At 34.5% G+C, this 18,436-nt stretch overlaps 3 protein-coding genes and 1 pseudogene across 6 annotated transcripts in view; 3 read left to right on the top strand and 1 right to left on the bottom strand.

Annotated features, from left to right (window-relative positions):
* The first annotated feature begins 406 nt into the window (after nucleotides 1–406).
* On the top strand, nucleotides 407–3,761 carry LOC123218184 (pentatricopeptide repeat-containing protein At4g11690-like). 3 transcript variants are annotated; one of them, XM_044639464.1, is made up of 4 exons: nucleotides 407–572; nucleotides 1,073–1,130; nucleotides 1,219–2,894; nucleotides 2,998–3,761. In XM_044639464.1, exons 3-4 carry the CDS (start codon nucleotides 1,251–1,253, stop codon nucleotides 3,103–3,105), a joined length of 1,752 nt encoding a protein of 583 aa, XP_044495399.1. In that variant the 5' UTR covers nucleotides 407–572; nucleotides 1,073–1,130; nucleotides 1,219–1,250; the 3' UTR covers nucleotides 3,106–3,761. The 3 variants fall into 3 exon arrangements, with proteins under 3 accessions (XP_044495399.1, XP_044495398.1, XP_044495400.1); XM_044639463.1 differs by lacking the exon at nucleotides 1,073–1,130; XM_044639465.1 differs by lacking the exon at nucleotides 1,073–1,130 and having other exon boundaries at nucleotides 409–572; nucleotides 1,219–3,761.
* A 1,007-nt stretch (nucleotides 3,762–4,768) lies between these two features.
* LOC123219432 (protein PHLOEM PROTEIN 2-LIKE A1-like) overlaps nucleotides 4,769–18,436 on the top strand; it is a 75,632-nt gene continuing 61,964 nt past the window's right edge. The window contains exons 1-2 of the mRNA XM_044641404.1: nucleotides 4,769–4,887; nucleotides 4,995–5,113. Of these exons, the coding sequence (XP_044497339.1) occupies nucleotides 4,822–4,887; nucleotides 4,995–5,113 (185 nt within the window). The 5' untranslated portion in view covers nucleotides 4,769–4,821. The remainder of the gene's footprint in view (nucleotides 4,888–4,994; nucleotides 5,114–18,436) is intronic.
* Nucleotides 6,531–18,436, bottom strand: part of LOC123219429 (vacuolar-sorting receptor 6-like) — a 78,308-nt gene continuing 66,402 nt past the window's right edge. Inside the window, exons 11-13 of one of the 2 annotated variants that reach the window (XM_044641397.1) lie at nucleotides 7,193–7,296; nucleotides 7,001–7,115; nucleotides 6,531–6,908 (exon numbers count right to left, since the gene is read on the bottom strand). In XM_044641397.1, coding sequence (XP_044497332.1) covers nucleotides 7,002–7,115; nucleotides 7,193–7,296 — 218 coding nt within the window. In that variant the 3' untranslated portion in view covers nucleotides 6,531–6,908; nucleotide 7,001. The remainder of the gene's footprint in view (nucleotides 6,909–7,000; nucleotides 7,116–7,192; nucleotides 7,297–18,436) is intronic. The other variant, XM_044641396.1, reaches the window with a different exon arrangement.
* On the top strand, nucleotides 11,622–15,746 carry LOC123219434 (annotated as a pseudogene).

Raw genomic sequence — 18,436 nt, 5'->3', positions numbered from 1 at the left:
TTTCAATATATCTATTTATTCATAACATGTTATTTTCAATGTAGTTTTCACGAATTGATTTTTTTAATTCAAATTCAGAAATACAAATTTTTTCTTTACGAATTAACCCGTAGTAATTGATATTAAATAAAAATGAGAGTAAAAGTGATATAAAAAATGTATGTAATGAGAGTAAGAGTGAGAGAGTTTATATAAATGTGATGAAGGGTAATTTTGATATTTTAAAAATAGAGAATTAGGGTATTTTTGCTTAGAAATAGTGAAATTAGATATTTTTGTTTAATGAAGGGTTAATTTGGCCATTTATTGTAATTTCCCATATTTGGGCCTTCCTTTATTTAAAAATAAAAAAGGGTTAACGAATAATGACATATATTTGGCTATGATTATTTATAAGGAGAGTAGAGAATACTATGAGAATCTATAGGGGTCCTCTGTGATTACACAAATCATATTAAAACAAGGCCCTCTTTCAAATCCCGCGGACTCTATCAGCTCTCTGGTTGATTAAATTCTTGGGCCGTCGCTGCAGTCAGTCACTGCCACACGCGCCGCCGTACTCCGCAATGGAGGTTTGTCCTAATTTTTTCATGCTTAATCTTTTTTATGAGTTAAAGAAAGGTGCATTCAATCTGGCTAGTGCTCTGTTTAATAGATTTAAGTAAAAAGACATTCAAGACTCAAAATTGAAGTAAAACTGAGCTGTGCTTTTGATTCTTTTATGGGTTGATGGTAGATTTTAAAAATTTTCCCGTGTTTCTTTCAAGGATTAATGGTAGATTATGATTTTGATGATTTTTCTAATAGTTCTTGCTTGAGATGTTTTTGTATTTTGCTATATTGTTACAAGGTAAAATCATTTATAGACAGTTTGTGTAATAGTGAAGATGATGAGATACATCATTGTATTGAGATTGAAAGAGGTGATTTAACTGTACTTTTGAAGAATCTGTGGATAATTTGGTAGCGTAAGAACAAAAATGGAAGAGGAAAAATACAAAGTGGGAAATTTTTTTCTTTGATCTGGAAGTTCGGTTGCAGCATATTATTCGGTTGTTTTTTTCTTGTGCAGTATTAGGAACATTGTAGTCAAAAAGCCATGACATGTAACCTGTAGCTGCAAAAAAATGGTAGAGGAAAATTAAAAAATGGGAAATTTTTTCTTTGATCTGGAAGTTCGGTTACAACTTAATATTCATTTTTTTTTTTCTTGTGCAGTATGGAGAATTTTGTAGTAAAAAAGCCATGATATGCAACCTGTAGCTGCAAAAATGTCTCAGAGTCAGCAAGCTTTGGCTCTCATATCAAATATGATGAAAATTCCACCTCTAAAAGCTTTTTCAATCTTTAACTCCATGACTCTCCAAGGCCTCCATCACACCCCACAGTCCATTGTAATAACTGTCCACCTTCTTCTCTCCTCAAATATGCAATCTCATGTTCAGTCTCTCATTCTACAGATGTTATCTGGTCACATTTCCTCTTCAGTAGTCACTCCTCACTCTTTTCTCCATCTCTTAACAGAACAACACTTAAATCACAACCCAACTGTTAAATTTCATCTCTATGAAGCAATTGTAAATGCTCTTATAAAATCTGAGTCTGTAGAGCAAGCCCTGTTTTATTTTAATCAAATGTTTGATAAGGGTCTTGTACCCAAATCAAACTTGTTTAATAATCTGTTGAGCTTTCTTATCAAATCTTCTTGTTTTGAGAAGAGTTGGTTGTTTTTTAGTGAGAATAAATGTAGGGTTAAATTGGATGCACATAGTTTTGGGATAATGGCTAAGGGATGTTGTGAGGCTGGCAATTTGAAAAAGGGATTTGAGGTTTTTAATCAGTTGGAGGATTCGGGTTGGCCTTCTAATGTTGTTATATATACTACTTTGATTGATGGGTGCTGTAAAAATGGTGAGATCGATACAGCTAAAAAGTTGTTTGATAAAATGGGTGAGCTAGGTTTGATTGCTAATCAGTACACTTACACAGTTTTGATGAGTGGGCTATTTAAAAAAGGCTGTAAAAAGGATGGGTTTGAACTATATGAGAAGATGCAGTTTAATGGGGTGTCACCGAACTTGTATACTTACAATTGTTTGATTAATGAGTATTGCAATGATGGAAAAATAAGTGAAGCTTTTAGACTGTTTCATGAAATGTGTGAAAGAGATGTTGCTTGCAATGTTGTTACATATAACACTCTTATTGGTGGATTATGTAAAGCGATGAGGATCTGGGAGGCAGAGAGGTTATTTTATCAGATGAGAAATGCTAGTATTAGTCCAAATTTAATCACATATAACACAATAATAGATGGGTTTTGTAACGTTGGGCAGTTAGAAAAGGCTTTGACATTCTTTGATCAATTAAAGTCAACTGGTCATTCTCCATCTATAGTGACTTACAATGTTCTCATGAGATGTTTTTCTAGAGCAGGAAATTTAGGTAGAGTTTTTGATATAATTAGGGAGATGGAGGAGAGGGGCCTAACTCCTTCTAAAGTTACTTACACAATTTTAATAGATGGGTTTGCTCGATCTGATGATATGGAGAAAGCTTTTCAGATACATGCCTTCATGGAGAAGGCTGGTTTGGTTCCTGATGTATACACCTATGGTGTTTTGATCCACGGATTGTGTATGAGGGGCAATATGAAAGCAGCATCCAAACTATTCAAATCAATGAGTGAGATGCAGCTGGAGCCGAATGATGTTGTATATAATATGATGATTCATGGGTACTGCAAAGAGGGTAACTCATATAGGGCCCTTAGGTTGCTTCAAGAAATGGATACGAAGGGACTTGTACCAAATGTTGCTAGCTATAGCTCCACCATTGGTGTCCTTTGCAAGGATGGGAAATGGCAAGAGGCTGAGGTTTTACTTAATGAGATGGTAGAGTCAGGTTTAAAACCATCAGTTTCTATATATAACATAATATCGAGAGCCAAAAAATGTTAGATGACTGAAGATTTCAAGCATTTTTATTTTCTCTCAGCAACATGTATGGAAACAGAGTTGGGAAGTGATTCAATGGGCAAAGTCATACCAAAGCTTTTTCAGCCTCAATGGTGAGAGCAACCTTGGCCCTCTAACCAGCTGCTGAATAGAAGATGGAGACTGTTGCATATTGCTGAAAGCCAAGGTATATATCTATGACCAGAATGTGAACATTTGAATTAAAGATGAAGAAATATTCAATCAGTGTTAATATGTGTAATATTATTGTTTGATTGGATTATTTGAATAAAAGATGAAAAAATATTCAATCACATAGTGATATATCATCATTATAAGTGTTAGTCCTGCTCATTTAATTATTTAACTTCCTCAGCTTTGTTGCTCATGTTTAAGTTTGTCACTTGCTGAAAGAAAAGCTTGGTATAAGTGGGCTCATTGTCTTATGAGGGATTATTACCTTTTGGGTGTTGTTTCGTGAGTTGGAAACTCATGAAACGACACCCAACAAAGCAATAAACTATATGGACAATAACTAGATATATTTTTGACACAACTTGGCATGCGGGTGGCAATCTGCTGTCTAGAGACAACCATCTTCTATAACACATTTCATCATTATCTTTTGTTTAAGTAGAAAAACAATAATTTTTTACCGGATCAAGATGAGATAATTAGGATATCTTCATATAAAACTAAATTAGGAAATTAATTTTCAAATTTTAATTTAATATGTAATAGATAAGATTGTAATCTAACCTCTTCATATTTATAAAGAATGAGACTTTGAACCTCTATTACATATCTTTAGAGTGAATCCTTTTTTAGGGCTTTTTTTTTTGTAAACTCCATTAAGTCATAATACTTATTTGTGATTATCTTAATAAAAAATTCTGATGTTGACAACAATGAATACAAAATCATTTCTCTATAATATCCAAGGGAAATTATCACTTCTCTGTAATATACATTTTACATATCTGAAACCTACAGCAGATTACATACTGGAAATCTGAAAGCAAATTAACAAAAATATTGTCTCTCGTTGTCATCAGTCAATCGGTCATCCTCTTGGTTCAACTCTTAATCTCGTTAGCCAGATTTAATCTCTTATTGTCATCTATCGATCGTTTGTCCTCTCAATTATTGTTGCTTGGTATCATTTGTTCCTCTCGGTTGGTTGCCACTTGCTTGGTTGTCACTTGGTTGTTGTTAGTTGCTGATTTCATTTAATTTTGAAAATAATGCTATGGCTTGGGAGAGACTAGGGTGGAGAGTGGAAAGTGCAAAGTCGATTAAAGTGCAAATCGAAATTGATATTTTCGTTTTTGGATATTGGAGAGACTGAATAACGTTTCACGTTTTATTCAGTTCTTTTTATTTTTAATAAAAAAACATGTGGTTTTGCAGCTCGTTTCTGCTTCCACAAATAATTTTCCAGGCTCGAATTTGACAAATACATGTATTGTTTGGACTCATTTGAGCCAAGCCTCTTAAAACTAATTCCTTTTTTAGGTCCGTATTCAACATTCGCAACCTATGCTGTCCAACGAAGTTTGAAAATCTGGATATATTATTACTAACAAGCAAAGTTTGGGTTTGGTATTCTAGCAAACGTTAAAACTTGAGCTGGTGTTAACACTAAATTAATATGATTAATTACTTATTAAAACTGACCATATGGACCTCAATTCTCTATAAATCCGACTGCATGGATAGCCAAGATTATCATCAGTAAAAGAACATGGCAAGCAAGTTAATCAAAGAGCTTTCAAATTAATAACAAGAGAAGATCATGGCACTTCAGCTTCTGCTTCCTCCCAACTATCATGAAATTGTTCAAGAAGCAGACCTCCACATTGACATGTCCTCCCAGGACAAGTTCAATGACCAGCTTCACTTTGGAATTTTCCTGAACAATAACCTTACGGCAAGTCTCATCTTAATTAACCATCTCTATATATTTTCTTCATCTTATTATTGTTTTATAGTTTACTGGATATGGTCTTATATGCTTGACTGTACATACAATTGCAGAAGTATTGGGTTGACAAGACCACCAAGACCAATAGCTTCGTCTTGTTTGCAAGGAATCTGTCTATCACTTGGGGAAATGATGAACGTTATTGGAAATGGACCTACGAAAAGGAGACAGGGTATTATATTTTTTTATATATATATATAAAGAGCAATACTATGTATACTCATTTTTGGTACATAATTCATATATACAGTGATATGTCATCATGTAATTAGGTGATTTTAAAACATGTCATCATATGATAAAGAAACATCCAATCACATGATAACACCTCATCTATGTATACAAATTGTGTACCAAAAATTGATATACATAGTTTTATTTATATATAAAAGGGTTATAGAAAAAACTTGAATGAGTCATGCTTCTAAACCTGTAGAGCTCTTCAACTAATAAAGTTGTGTCATAGTTTTGAAGAGGGTACTTAACTTAGATATGGAATATTATTGGACCCTAAAGCCTATATTGAACCTCACGTATACATATAATAACATATGAAATATATTGAACTTATCTCTGTTGATTCATATTAAACTCATTTGTAAACTTTGATTACATTTGAATTGTTTTTCCTTGCAGTGGTGTGCCTATGTGGAGGTGGCTGAACTGTTACAAGTATGTTGGGCTGAGTTCAAGGGGAAATTCAACACCAATAGGCTCACTCCAGGACCTTTTACAAGCTTGCATTTATCGTCAAGTTTAACGACGACGCTTCTGAATGGGAAAATCTGTTGAATCTGAAACTCGATCTCCCGAATGGCACCCAGATTCAACGCAAAGAGAACTTCAAGAATAAACCCAAAAACCAGTGGATCGAGATCCTTGTGGCTGAGTTCAGAGTCCATGAAGATGAGAAGCAAGGGGAGATGGAATTCTCCATGACTGAAACCAGTGACTTCCATTGGAAGAAAGGAATCATCATCAATGGAATCGTGATTCAGCCAGCAATATAGCTTGGCTAATCAACCCTATTGTGGCACTTGTTGATCTAAATTTGGAGACATTGAATAAATTTGTATGAGCTTATGTTCGGTTTGAAATAATGAGTCTCTGAAAAAAATGTTTGATTAATCTTCATAATAATATTTTTTGCAGTGCTTGTCCTTTGTTACAATTATTTTATGCTCGAAGCAAGGCTCAATTTGTTCTTAAACTCGGATTGACTCTTTGATTGGGTTAAGATTTGATTTGATTATAAAAACATTGTCTTTCCTTAACGTTTTTTCCCTCATACCAGGCCTTGACCCAATCAAATGATCAATTTGTGGGTCAATATATCCAAAGATGGAAGGTTGAAATAAGGATGATATAATTACAATTTTAAAAGGATTTTAATTATATTAGTCAAACCAATTTGACTTGATAGTTGAATCGTAATATTGTACGATTCATCAAGTTCAACCTTGGATTAATCCGTTCTAATGACTAAAACGGATTTTAGCCATCACCTGGCCAGATTTTTCACCAGCTCCTGCTCAAACTAACCATCCGGTCCAGGTTTTAAACCACTACCTTTCATTAGACAGGCTTACTTGAAGACATAAAGCTCAGGTTTTCAGTGTCTCAATAAATGTATCCAGTTTGTGACGATAACCGATTCCACAATCCACAGTATCATCCCAATGGCAACTTTCAATCCACATTTATACACATGGTGCATCATTCACCAGGCCCCCCCTTATTTGTGCTGATAATGGTATTCTTTTAACTTAAATTTTACAGCTCAACCTCTGCATCTACAAAGTGGAAAAAGAAACAGTCCTGTGAATAATGAGTTTGTGTACGTATAACTCATGTTTGCCCAGAAGAGGCACAGTAAAGGACGTAAAGAATCTCTGTGGTTGGTGTAACGCCAGACTCTTATACATTCGAAAGTATTTTTGTCTCATAAGTTGCTTTAGAATTTGTTTCTGCAGATAGCGAAATGACACATTTAGTCTTTTTTGACAACCATAGCATAAAATAGGATAGAGCATTGATCTTAGAAGCAAGAAGTGGTCACCCTACACTGATGTTTGTCGTGACGGTTGTGCTTCACCTGCCGTTTCGATATTGTGCTGGTTGTCAATTGGCATGTACTGTGACATTATAGCCATCATCTCTGAGTCCATGTAAGACTGCAAATGGAAAAAGAAGCATGTTTAGAAGTATATAACAAGTGTTTAGGATGCAGAGAAAAGATGTTTAAACATACCCGGAGTCGGTATTTGTAGAATACATAACTGGCTAAACCAGCGCCCACCACAACTGCTAGGACCACGAAAGTAATGGCCCATCCAAATTTTGATCCACTTCTTTCTGTACATTGGATGAACAAAGATTAGACTACAAATTAATTTTTATATGATCAATTCAAAATGGGAAGTTCTAAATTTGTTTGTCTTACCAATATAAGTATCATGTTCCTTAGGGGGCATTTGGTTTGAATAATATTTGATTATTAAAATAGAAAGATTACCTTAAAGATAAATTACTTAAAAGATTACTGGATATAAATGATTACTATGTTTGATAAAATTTGATAGGTATAAATAATTATTGTGTTTGGTTAAAGGTAATAAAAGATTACTAGTAAAATATTTTACTTAAATGCCCTTGAATATAATTATTTTTAAATATTTTTTATATTATTTGTCATATTAATTAAAAATAAATTTTTTTTTTATCTCAAAAAATTAATAAATAATAATTTTTCTATAATAAACTCAAGATTATCCCAATAATCTTTAAATACCTAAGGTGAAGGTGGTAATCAGATTACCACTTATATTACCTGCCACGTCAGCATTGGTAATAGAAGATTACTGTAATATTTTATTACTGACAAACCAAACAAGGGAATAAAAGATAGATTACCAAGGTAATCTTAAAAACCTTTAACCAAACGCACCTTTAATGTAAAGAAGGTCTCCTTTACACTTGCACTCGTATCCTCCCCAGGTGTTCATACAGGAGCAGCCATTGCATTGACAGGCAGAACGTTCCTTGCATTCATTCATATCTGGTGCAAAACAGGAAGAACATAACAGAACAATATCAGATATAAGATTTCAAAGACAAAAACGTTATACGAGTGGGAAAAGTATTGCACCTTCACATGTAAGACCGTTGCCACGGAAGCCTTTTGGACACTGGCATCCTGTTAACTGGGACTCCTGCTCAGTATGAAATAAATGTCAGTATGCTACTAAAGACGAATAAAATAGCATAACAAAACAAGAAAAATTGAAAGCGTCAGGATGGCATCACTGAACAAATTCCATGCGTCATCTTCAGATAAAGGACGAACAAACATGTTTTTCTGAGTCTTCATATCTTTGCTTAATACATCCCGATTTCTAGAAGTTAACAATATTGTGCGTGGCCTGATCTTCTCATCTTTTCTTCCATTCTCAGCAGCCCCAAAAGGATCATCTTTTCTTCCTTTTTCAGCATCCCCAAAAGGAATTCCAATTGCATCCAAGTCAAGTTTTGTCCAAATATTATCCAGTATTATAAGTTAACTCTTCTCCTTCTTTATCCTGGAACGTAGTTGACTAGCTCTCTGATATTCACTCTCCTGCCAAAATTCCAAGCCTAAATCGGAAGCAAGTTTTTCTTGAATTTTTTTGTAGTCTGGGGTTTGTGTTACCTCAGCAATGGCCACCTCATGAAATAACTTGTCCTCCTTCACCTGCCAAGCTACTTTTTTTACCAGTGTAGTTTTACCCACACCTCCCATCCCATGCAACCCAATCATGTTAACATTAACATCCTTAAATGTGTCCAAAATTTCTTGCAAAACTTGCTCTCTAGAATCAAAGGCCTCGTAGCCTCTGACATACATGGATTCTGTCCTCTGTAGAGCAGGACGGTAGGAAACACTACTGAAGTTGCCTTTCCCTAACAGATCAGCTCCAGTCACCGCAGCTTTCACTGCTTCCTTTCCAAGCTTGTAACGTTGAATCAAATTAGAACATGGCTTCAATTTTAAACAGCTGCCCTTGTTTGCTTTATCTTCATCCTCAATGATGGCTTTTGCTACCCTTTCAGTGAACTCATCTACCTCACTCAACCATTTCTTAACAGCTTTATAAATCTCTTCCCCCTGTCTTTCAGCTAACTCTACAGGTTTCTGCACTGTTTCCCTTTTATTTCTGAGATCCTCAACTTGATTTTTGAGGTTGTTGATGTAGCTCTGGTACTTGATCAGATATGATATCTGCCGTTTAAGCAAATCATATGATGACTCTGTAGCTTTTGATGCAAGTTGCGCAGCAGTACTCGTTACTAATTCCTCAGCCATTGCCGATAAAAACTTGTACAGACACACACACACACACTCTGTCTCTCTCTCTTTTTTTTTTTTTCTTTTCAAGTAAAGCTTCAATTAAAGAGTACTTAGGAGGCAAGTGAAATAAAAGAAAAAGAATTGGACAATATTATATAACAAAAAAATTCCGTAAATGTTTAAGAGAAAAGCTTAATAAACAAAATCTAGCTTTACACAGAGAATAAAAGCGAGAGATACACAACAAATAAACAACTACCAAAGTTAAAGTTTTTAAGAGCAAACCCTAAATGAGCGTAGTCTCGCTTGTAGCAAACAGATAAAAACGAGCAATAATACTAAGAGAGGTTGAGAAAAACGCTAGATGATAGAGAATTGATGGTTAAAACAGGGGAAAGGAAAATTATAGAAAAGCAATTTGAAACAATAAACAATTAAAGGAAAGTAATGAAAGGGAAGGTTTAGAACAAGTACAAGTACAGCTTGATGGCTTGATCTGTATGTATGTTTCTCTCAAAAGCAGAGCTAAGTTTTCAAGCACCACCAAATGCTTACTTTACTAGCTTGCAGGTAAGAAACATCGATGATTCAATGAGCGTCGGATGGCAGACGAAGAAACTGAAGAAATAGAAGATTTCAGGCCCAGGTCATAAAAATTAAATTACCATACTAACCCTAACTGTTTTACTTTTGAAAAACTATCATAATACCCTCAAAACTTTTGATAGTGAATTGATTATATTCTCTTTCAAAGCAAATGCTAACACCAGCCAATTTTATTTTTCATCCATTCTCTTTTTCACTACTCTCTATTCATTTATAAACACATTTATATTGATAAAAAGAATAGATAGAAGGAATCAGATGGTTTAATACATGTTTTGAACCACTCACATCTGCTTTTTGTTATGAAGCTCCTTCCTTAATTGCTACATCAATTGAGTTTATTCTAAGGTTTTATGATCAAAAGACTAAACCAAATTAGGTGGGCTAATAATGCCTCTATCATCTATACCACAATCCATTTTTATGTCCTACATAACAATGCTTCTCATACAGTCATACCCACCAATAAAATAACAAAAAAATTGACAATTACAATAAATATAAGTTATAGAGTCAGTGTGAAATTTGTGAACGAGAAGATAATGAGTGAGATTTATTTTTAAGATGATATGATATGATTGTTATAAAAGAACCGACAATATTGTGATTGAAACAACATTGATTAGGTTGCAATCGAGTTAATTGTAGCCTAGGTGTCAATTAGGTGGTGACATAACCAATCATGACTTGGGCAACATGTAGGAGTATTCTAGAGATCTAAATCCAACAATGGTAGCAGAAGATATAAGTTTAAAATTCAAACAACAAAGAATACTCCATGCATGGATCCCATGATAACAAATACATCATATGAACATGCATTCTCAACCAAAGGGTGTCCAAGAATGTCATACCTATGTTTAAAGGCTCCATCGATCTTTTCATGGCGAGAAATACACTCTCCAACCTAAGGTAGAGAGGAACTTAGGTATTCACACGAAACTAGAATACAATAGAGGTTAGAAAATGTTTATAATAAACTGTTAGGTCATGCGAACGGATGTGAGTATATAAGTGACGAATGTTCACTTTTGTATTTTGATAAAATTGAACAAAAAATGAAAAATATGATAATGTGTTTCCTTTTATAGACACACCATAAAGAACTATTACTACAATTAATGATACATGTAGATTCAATGTTTTCTCTCAACTTAGAGATTAAAAAAAAAAAAAAGCAATACTATGTGTATTCACTTTGTGTACACAAATGTATACACACTCATATGTGTCATCATATGATTGGTTATTGTTTTATTCTTAATTCAAAATCATCCAATCACATGATGACACATATAAATGTGTATACATTTGTATACCCAAAGTGGGTACACATAATTTTATTGAAAAAAAAATATGCATTGTTATTTCTGAGATTTCAAATCCTTATGGACACCTTAATATTTAATGACGCCGTTCAAGAATATAGTTTCTTTAAGCAAAGCAATGAAAAACCTATTGAAGTAACAAAACAAAATAAACATGTACCTTGAAAATGTTATAAGTATCCATTCAAATTTTAGAATTTCTTGTATTTATATTTTAACCATATTATTAAGTGCATTAATTTATCAATAATATATATTATTTCCTACTGATACGTATATTATATCAATTCATTCGATATATTTTAATATACATTTTTTAAAAATTTATGTGGTATAACATCATAGAATAATGTATCATAATAATAAACCAATAAACATGATTTGAATTATGTGGGGTTAATGCCCACTAAGGCCAACACCGACACCTTAGCGTTCGATTTACCTTCTATCGCCAGACATTCAACAAATGTCCTATACTCAACCTCTCATTTCCCTCTCTTCACAGCCACACAATTCCCGCCAAACCCACCCGCCACCACGGCCACCACCCATTTCCCATTCAAGCTCCAACGCCTCATGGGTCGAGTCTCTCCGCTCCAACCAATTCCATGAACCATTTTCACCTACATTGAAATGACCCGTTCCGGGGCCCAACCGATAACTTTGCTTTCCCTGCAGTTCTGAAGGCCGTGGCGGGTCTTCAGGATTTGAATTTGGGGAAACAGATCCATGCTCATGTTTTCAAATACAGGTACGGGTCATCTTCGGTGAGCGTAGCCAATTCTCTTGTGAATTTGTATGGTAAATGTAGTAGTGTTTTGTGGGCAGTGTATAAGGTGTTTGATAAAATTAGTGAGAGAGACCAAGTGTCTGGAATTCAATGATTAATGCATTGTGTCGTTTTGAGGAGTGGGAGCTGGCGTTAGATGCGTTTAGGTTGATGTTGGGTGATGATGTGGAGGCTAGTACTATTGCTTTGGTGATCATGGCGCTTGTGTGTTCAAATTTGCCAAAGTGCCAGGGTTTGAGGCTTGGGAAGGAAGTACATGGGTATAGTCTGAGAGTGGTAACTGGAAAACATTTACCATTATTGCTCTGATGGCAGTGTATGCAAAGTTCGATAGAGTTGATGATGCAAAATTTTTGTTTGCTTCATTCAAAGATCGTGATTTGGTTTCATGGAATACAATTATAAGCTCATTGCCTCAAAGCGATAGTTTTATTGTGGTTTTTGAGTGGTATGGTACATGGGATTAAACCTGATGGAGTCACAATTGCAAATGTCCTTCCTGCTTACTCACACTTGGAGATGCTAGATGGTGGTAAGGAAATTCATGCTTATGCATTGAGAAATGGAGGGGTAACTCTTTTGTTGGTAGTGCTTTAGTTGATATGTATTGTAATTGTGAAGAGATTGATGGTGATCGGCGAGTTTTTGATGGTATTTTGGATAGAAAAAGTGCACTTTGGAATGCTATGATTACTGGTTACGCACAAAATGAGTATGATGAGGAAGCATTGAAACTATTCATTGAGATGGAAGAGGTTGCTTGGCTTTGTCCAAATGTCACCACAATGGCGAGTGTCATGCCTGCTTGTGTGCATAGTGAAGCGTTTCCCTGCAAAGAGGGAATCCGTGGATATGTAGTAAAGGGGGGTTTAGAGAGAAACCAATATGTACAAAATGCACTTATGGATATGTACTCTAGAAGGGGGAAGATAGAGATTTTAGAAACTATTTTTGACAGCATGGAGGCTAGACATAGAGTATCTTGGAACACAATGAACACTGGCTACGCTATTTGCGGACGTCATAGTGAGGCACTTCTTCTGTTGTGTGAGATGCAAAAAACGGAAGAAAAATTGAGTGAGAATGATGAGGAAAATAAGGATGAGACATTGATAAGACTGCATAATGCTATAATTTTACTCCTTAATACTTAGTCTTTTATGTTTATTTTATGCCCAATTATACTTATTAAGTTTAAATTTTGATTTAGGTAACATTTGGAGGCATTTGAATAAAAACGGAATTAATGTCACAATTTTTGGACAGTCTTGACGTGTCTCCGTATTTTGGGCATAATTTTCCCATCCGAGCTCCAAATGAGACGATTCAAGATGCTATGGAAAGCCAAGAAAGAGATCTACAACTTTCATGTTTTAGGATTTGTCTAGAACTGATCGAATCAGGGTCGAAATCGGGCTTTAATTTGCTGCACCCGGACTGGAACGTTTCCTGCTCTGTGATTTTAGTGGCAGATCAGATGCATGATATTTCTTTTAGAAGTCTCCAGGTTGTGGACGACTTTCACAGCTGCTATGTTGTCCTTTCCTATTTAAATCAGGACTTTTATTTTATTTTTAATATTTCCCATAATTAGTGGGAATATCCTATTATTAGAGGACTCTAGGAGAGGAAAAAAAAAGAACAACTATTTTTCTTTTTCTCTTCTCTTCTCTGCGTGCTCTTCCATGGCCCTGCGTGGCTGATTTATTTGGCTTGGTCAAAGGAAACTGAAACCTCAGAATTCATAAACTGTGAGATCTAATTAGTTTTATTGTTCAATTTATGCTTTGAGTATCGATTGTTCTTCTGTGTTTGATTTATTTCAATAGTTATTTTGTTTGATTGCTAGGAGGCCTACTAGTTAATTATTCATTATAACCTACTGCTAGATTAGATATCAAATCCGTAATAGTTTGATTTTTCTAATCTATGAAGCAACTAAGGGTTAATGATTTACTACTTTAGCGATTATTAAATCTTAAGAAGAACGTTCAACTAAATTAAATACAATCGCTTGTGTTGTTTAGCTTCATTGATCTCTCTAATTTTTAATGTTGCTCTCAAATTAAATCTATAGTGCTTGACTTAGGTTGTTTGACAGTTAGGGTTAAGTAGATCGCTTGCTTCTAATTAACTATGACTAAGGAGAGATAGGAAAGTAATTCTAACGGTGAATATTTAAAGTATGAATAAATCTATTCGTGCATCAATGATCAGTTGTTGAGGTTCTGATAGTGAATGTTGACTTGGACCAAGGCGTGTTTTCTCATTAATTTTGATAATTAATTTAATTTGCCTTTTAGTTGTTTCTTTACTTTTATTTCGTTATAAACAAACTCCCTCTCTTTAATCTTATTCACGTTAGCATAGAAATTAGATTAGACACTCTTCGTGGGACGATCCTTTACTTGCACTATCACATTATATTTTTAGAAGTATAGGTTTTAATTTTTGGTTGCCTACGACAACACACCAGACATCAATTTCATTGAAACCAAATTCAATTCAATAACCCTCATGACAGTTCTACTTGGTTATGGTGCTCTGTCAGCTTTAGCAAATAGTAAAGAAATCCATGCTTATGCCACAAGAAATATGTTGGCGACTGATGTTGCCGTGGGAAGTGCATTAGTTGACATGTACTCCAAATGTGGCTATTTGAACTTATCTAGAAGAGTTTTTGACCTGATGCCCTTTAGAAATGTGATAACCTGGAATGTTGTTATCATGGCTTATGGGATGCATGGTAAAGGAGGTGAAGCCTTAGAATTGTTCAGAAAGATGGTAATGGAAGGAGCTAAGGGCGGGGACATAAAGCCTAATGAAGTTACTTTTACTGCCATATTTGTAGCATGTAGTCATGCAGGGATGGTAGATGAAGGAATAAACTTGTTCTGCGGAATGAACTAAGACCATGGGATAGAAACTACAACAGATCACTATGCTTGTGTTGTTGAATTGCTTGGTTGGGCAGGTCAAGTGGAGGAAGCATATCAACTCATAAACACAATGCCTGCAGAGTTTGACAAAATAGGTGCATAGAGTAGCTTGCTTGGTGCCTGTCGGATACACCAGAATGTTAAAATTGGGGAAACTGCAGCTCATAATCTCTTGATCTTAAAACCTGACCTGGCAAGCCACTATGTTCTCCTCTCCAATATCTATTCATCTGCTGGACTCTGGGACAAGGCAATGGATGTCCGGATGAAGATGAGAGAAATGGGAGTCAGAAAAGAGTCGGGTTGCAGTTGGATTGAGTTTGGGGATGAGATTCACAAAGTTTATAGCTGGGGATGGATCGCATGAACAAAGTGAGCGGCTCCATGGATTCCTCGAAATCCTTTCCAAAAGAATAAGAAAGGAGGGTTATGTGCCTGATACTTCTTGTGTTCTTCACAATGTTGATGAGGAGGAGAAAGAAACTTTACTCCGTGGACACAGCGAGAAATTGGCCACAGCTTTTGGGATACTCCATACCCCTCCTACCACCATTGGAGTTGCCAAGAACCGCAGAGTTTGCAATGACTGCCATCTTGCTAGTAAATTTATCTCAAAGATTGAGGATAGAAAAATCATCCTGAGAGATGTGAAGGGGTTCCGTTTGTTCCTGTGGAGATTACCGGTGAAAAGCTTGATTGTTTATTCTTGCAAGAAAATTTTTCTTGTGACTCCTAGAGTATGTCCAATTTTTATTTTTTTTCTTTGTATCTTTTAATCCTACATTTATATCAAAAACAGACAAGAAATTGTTAGATGATCACCAATGCAGCCGTTTTCCAGAGAAGTGTCTTATATTTCTAGTTTAGTCAAGTAAATCTCCTCGTATGATTCTAAGAAAACCTTCTCATATATGTATTTTTATCATGAGAGTCGAATTGTGTATTGAAACCTAATTTTCTATATCGTGTATTTTATTGTATTGTGTGATACGCGTTTTAAAAAATAAAATAATATTAATAAAAAAATAAAATTACACCTGATACATTATCATTTTAAAAATGTCACAAAAATTCTTAAAATTTTAAAAATTTTCATATATTTATCTATTATATCATCATTTTCTCTAAAAAAATATATTGTTCCATATTGATAATATGTATTGTATTGTTTGATATATTCACTGTGTCGTATTATTTTGATACACTTTATGATATATATCGTTTCTCACCTGTATCGTATCGTAGGATATTGACAAATATGATTTTGACAATTCTAACAATGTTTTCACTTAAATTAAATAATAATGTTATGTACAATCAGTTTTAACTTTTAAGTATTCAACTGAATACTTGATTATATGGATTGATATTATTTTATCTTTGATTCAAAATCATATAATTATCTGATAATGTATCTTTGACTAACTGGATACTCAAAATTAGATACAAATAGTTTGATTGGAAATTAAAATATGCTATTCAATCAAATAATCTAATATGCAAAGATTGCTAGTGAATTTTTAATTTGTAATGAGTTAGTAAATATCACCAAATTTTAGTAAATATACAAATAGCTACATGTATATTTTTTATATATATATAAAATTCATATTTATTTTACATATTTATATTATATTTTATGAAACTGTAATTTATTTATTTTTATTAAATAATTTATATTTAAAAGTAAATAGCAATGGGTTCCACTAAATATTTAAACATGGATTCGCTTTTGTAGTTTGCAAACTAATATGGTTGGGAGGACCTTAATTGTAATTTTTATTTTCAATTTTGTACTATGGTTTATGCATTTTAAATTGAGGAAAAACTATGCGCACAATCAATGTAATTTAATTTTTTTACTAATTATAAAATATCGTTATTTAATTAAATATTATTTTATATTTAATTTAAAATTATTCAATTATATTATGATATATCATTATTAGTATACAAATTATTATTTATTATAAAATACATATAATTTTATTGTTTTAAAATTATTGTTCTAGTTGATGTAATTGTCATTGTTCATCAAGGAAAGATGAAACTGAGGATAATAGACAATGCTAAAACCTTAAGGCCAAACAACTATTTCCACCTAAGGTATGCTACAATCTTAGTTTCTATCATTTATCTTTGATAGTACCAAACACCTACCCATAAGCAGTTAAAATTAATGGTGGTAAAGAAAAAATCGTCATTTCTCTATAATATTAAAAATAAATTAAAATAGAATATATTTTTACCCCCCTAAACTTTAAAAACTAAAATTTTCCCTCAGCCTAAGTTTTAAAAAATGACAGTTTCACCCTAGGGTTTCGTTTTAAAATCTCCGACGACATCTCCGACTCTATTGCCGATGACCTCTCCCTCCCGAAGTATCATCTCCTTTCGACGATCTCTTTCCTCCCATTTGGATGCTCTATCGACGTTGAAGAAGCTGTGGAAGACGAAGAACTTTGTCGGGGAAGACGAAGTTTTCGTCTTCCTAGTTGTCTTTATCTGGGAAGACGATCGTCTTCCCAGACGAAGACGAGATGACTCGTTGTCTTCTAGGAAGACGATTTCTCTTCCTAGACAACGTCTCTCGGCGTCAGATGGGTTGGGGTGGAGTTGAGGGGGGCCGTCGGTGGAAGAGAAACCATCAGGAGGGAGAGACGACCGGCGATGACACCAGAGAAAGTGAAGGGTTTTGGAAACTAAACCCTAGGGGGAGAAAATACAATATTTTCAAACTTAGCTTAGGGAAAAAATGTTAGTTTTTAAATTTTTAGGGGGGAAAATGAGATTAAATTTTCAGGGGTTCGAGTTTCGTTAAATTTAACCAATCATGGGTGGGTAAACGGTATTTCCATAGTTAATAAGGGGAACTTTGACAATTCAACATAGTTTGAGTAGACAATAGTCGTTTGGCCAAACCTTAATTTTGAAACCTTGGTGTCCTACACTCAGCTTTTTTTGTTTTGCTTTATTTATGCCCCAATGTTGAACATTTGTTATATTTTTTATTTAATATAATAAGGAAAAAGACTGTGCGTTGACCAAGAGAAATATTGATGGGGACTGATAGAGCTGATGGTCGTACGCCAAATCAATTGAGAACCTTCTCTTGCTCTCGCAACACCCTCCACCGTGCCCATGGTTCTGCCATTTGGTCTCAAGCTACATGCTTCTCGTAGATTCCACATTTCATTTCCTCCTGAAACTTTGAGTCTTCGCGGAAGATCACAGGGTATAGTGATGATTCAGCCGGTGGCTGTGGCTGTAGCTGTGGCAGCTGAGAGGTGGAAGCAGTGGTGGATGATGATGGTTGTGTGTTGAGACAGGAAGAAGAGGGACGTTGTTTTTTCTTGCCCATATATTTATGTTGGTTTCTTGGAGAGAACTCAGAAATTACAATGAGTCCGTTATTTCCGTTGGGTTTTCTTGTTGAAGAATATGAAAAGAAAATATATGGGCAGGAGATGGACAAAGCGAATGGCAAAATAGAAAGTCACAAACG

Source organism: Mangifera indica, chromosome 6, assembly GCF_011075055.1.
Source record: "Mangifera indica cultivar Alphonso chromosome 6, CATAS_Mindica_2.1, whole genome shotgun sequence".
Lineage (NCBI taxonomy): Eukaryota > Viridiplantae > Streptophyta > Magnoliopsida > Sapindales > Anacardiaceae > Mangifera > Mangifera indica.
The sequence above is the reverse complement of the archived record's forward strand: the minus strand, read 5'-3'. Positions and strand labels throughout refer to the sequence as shown.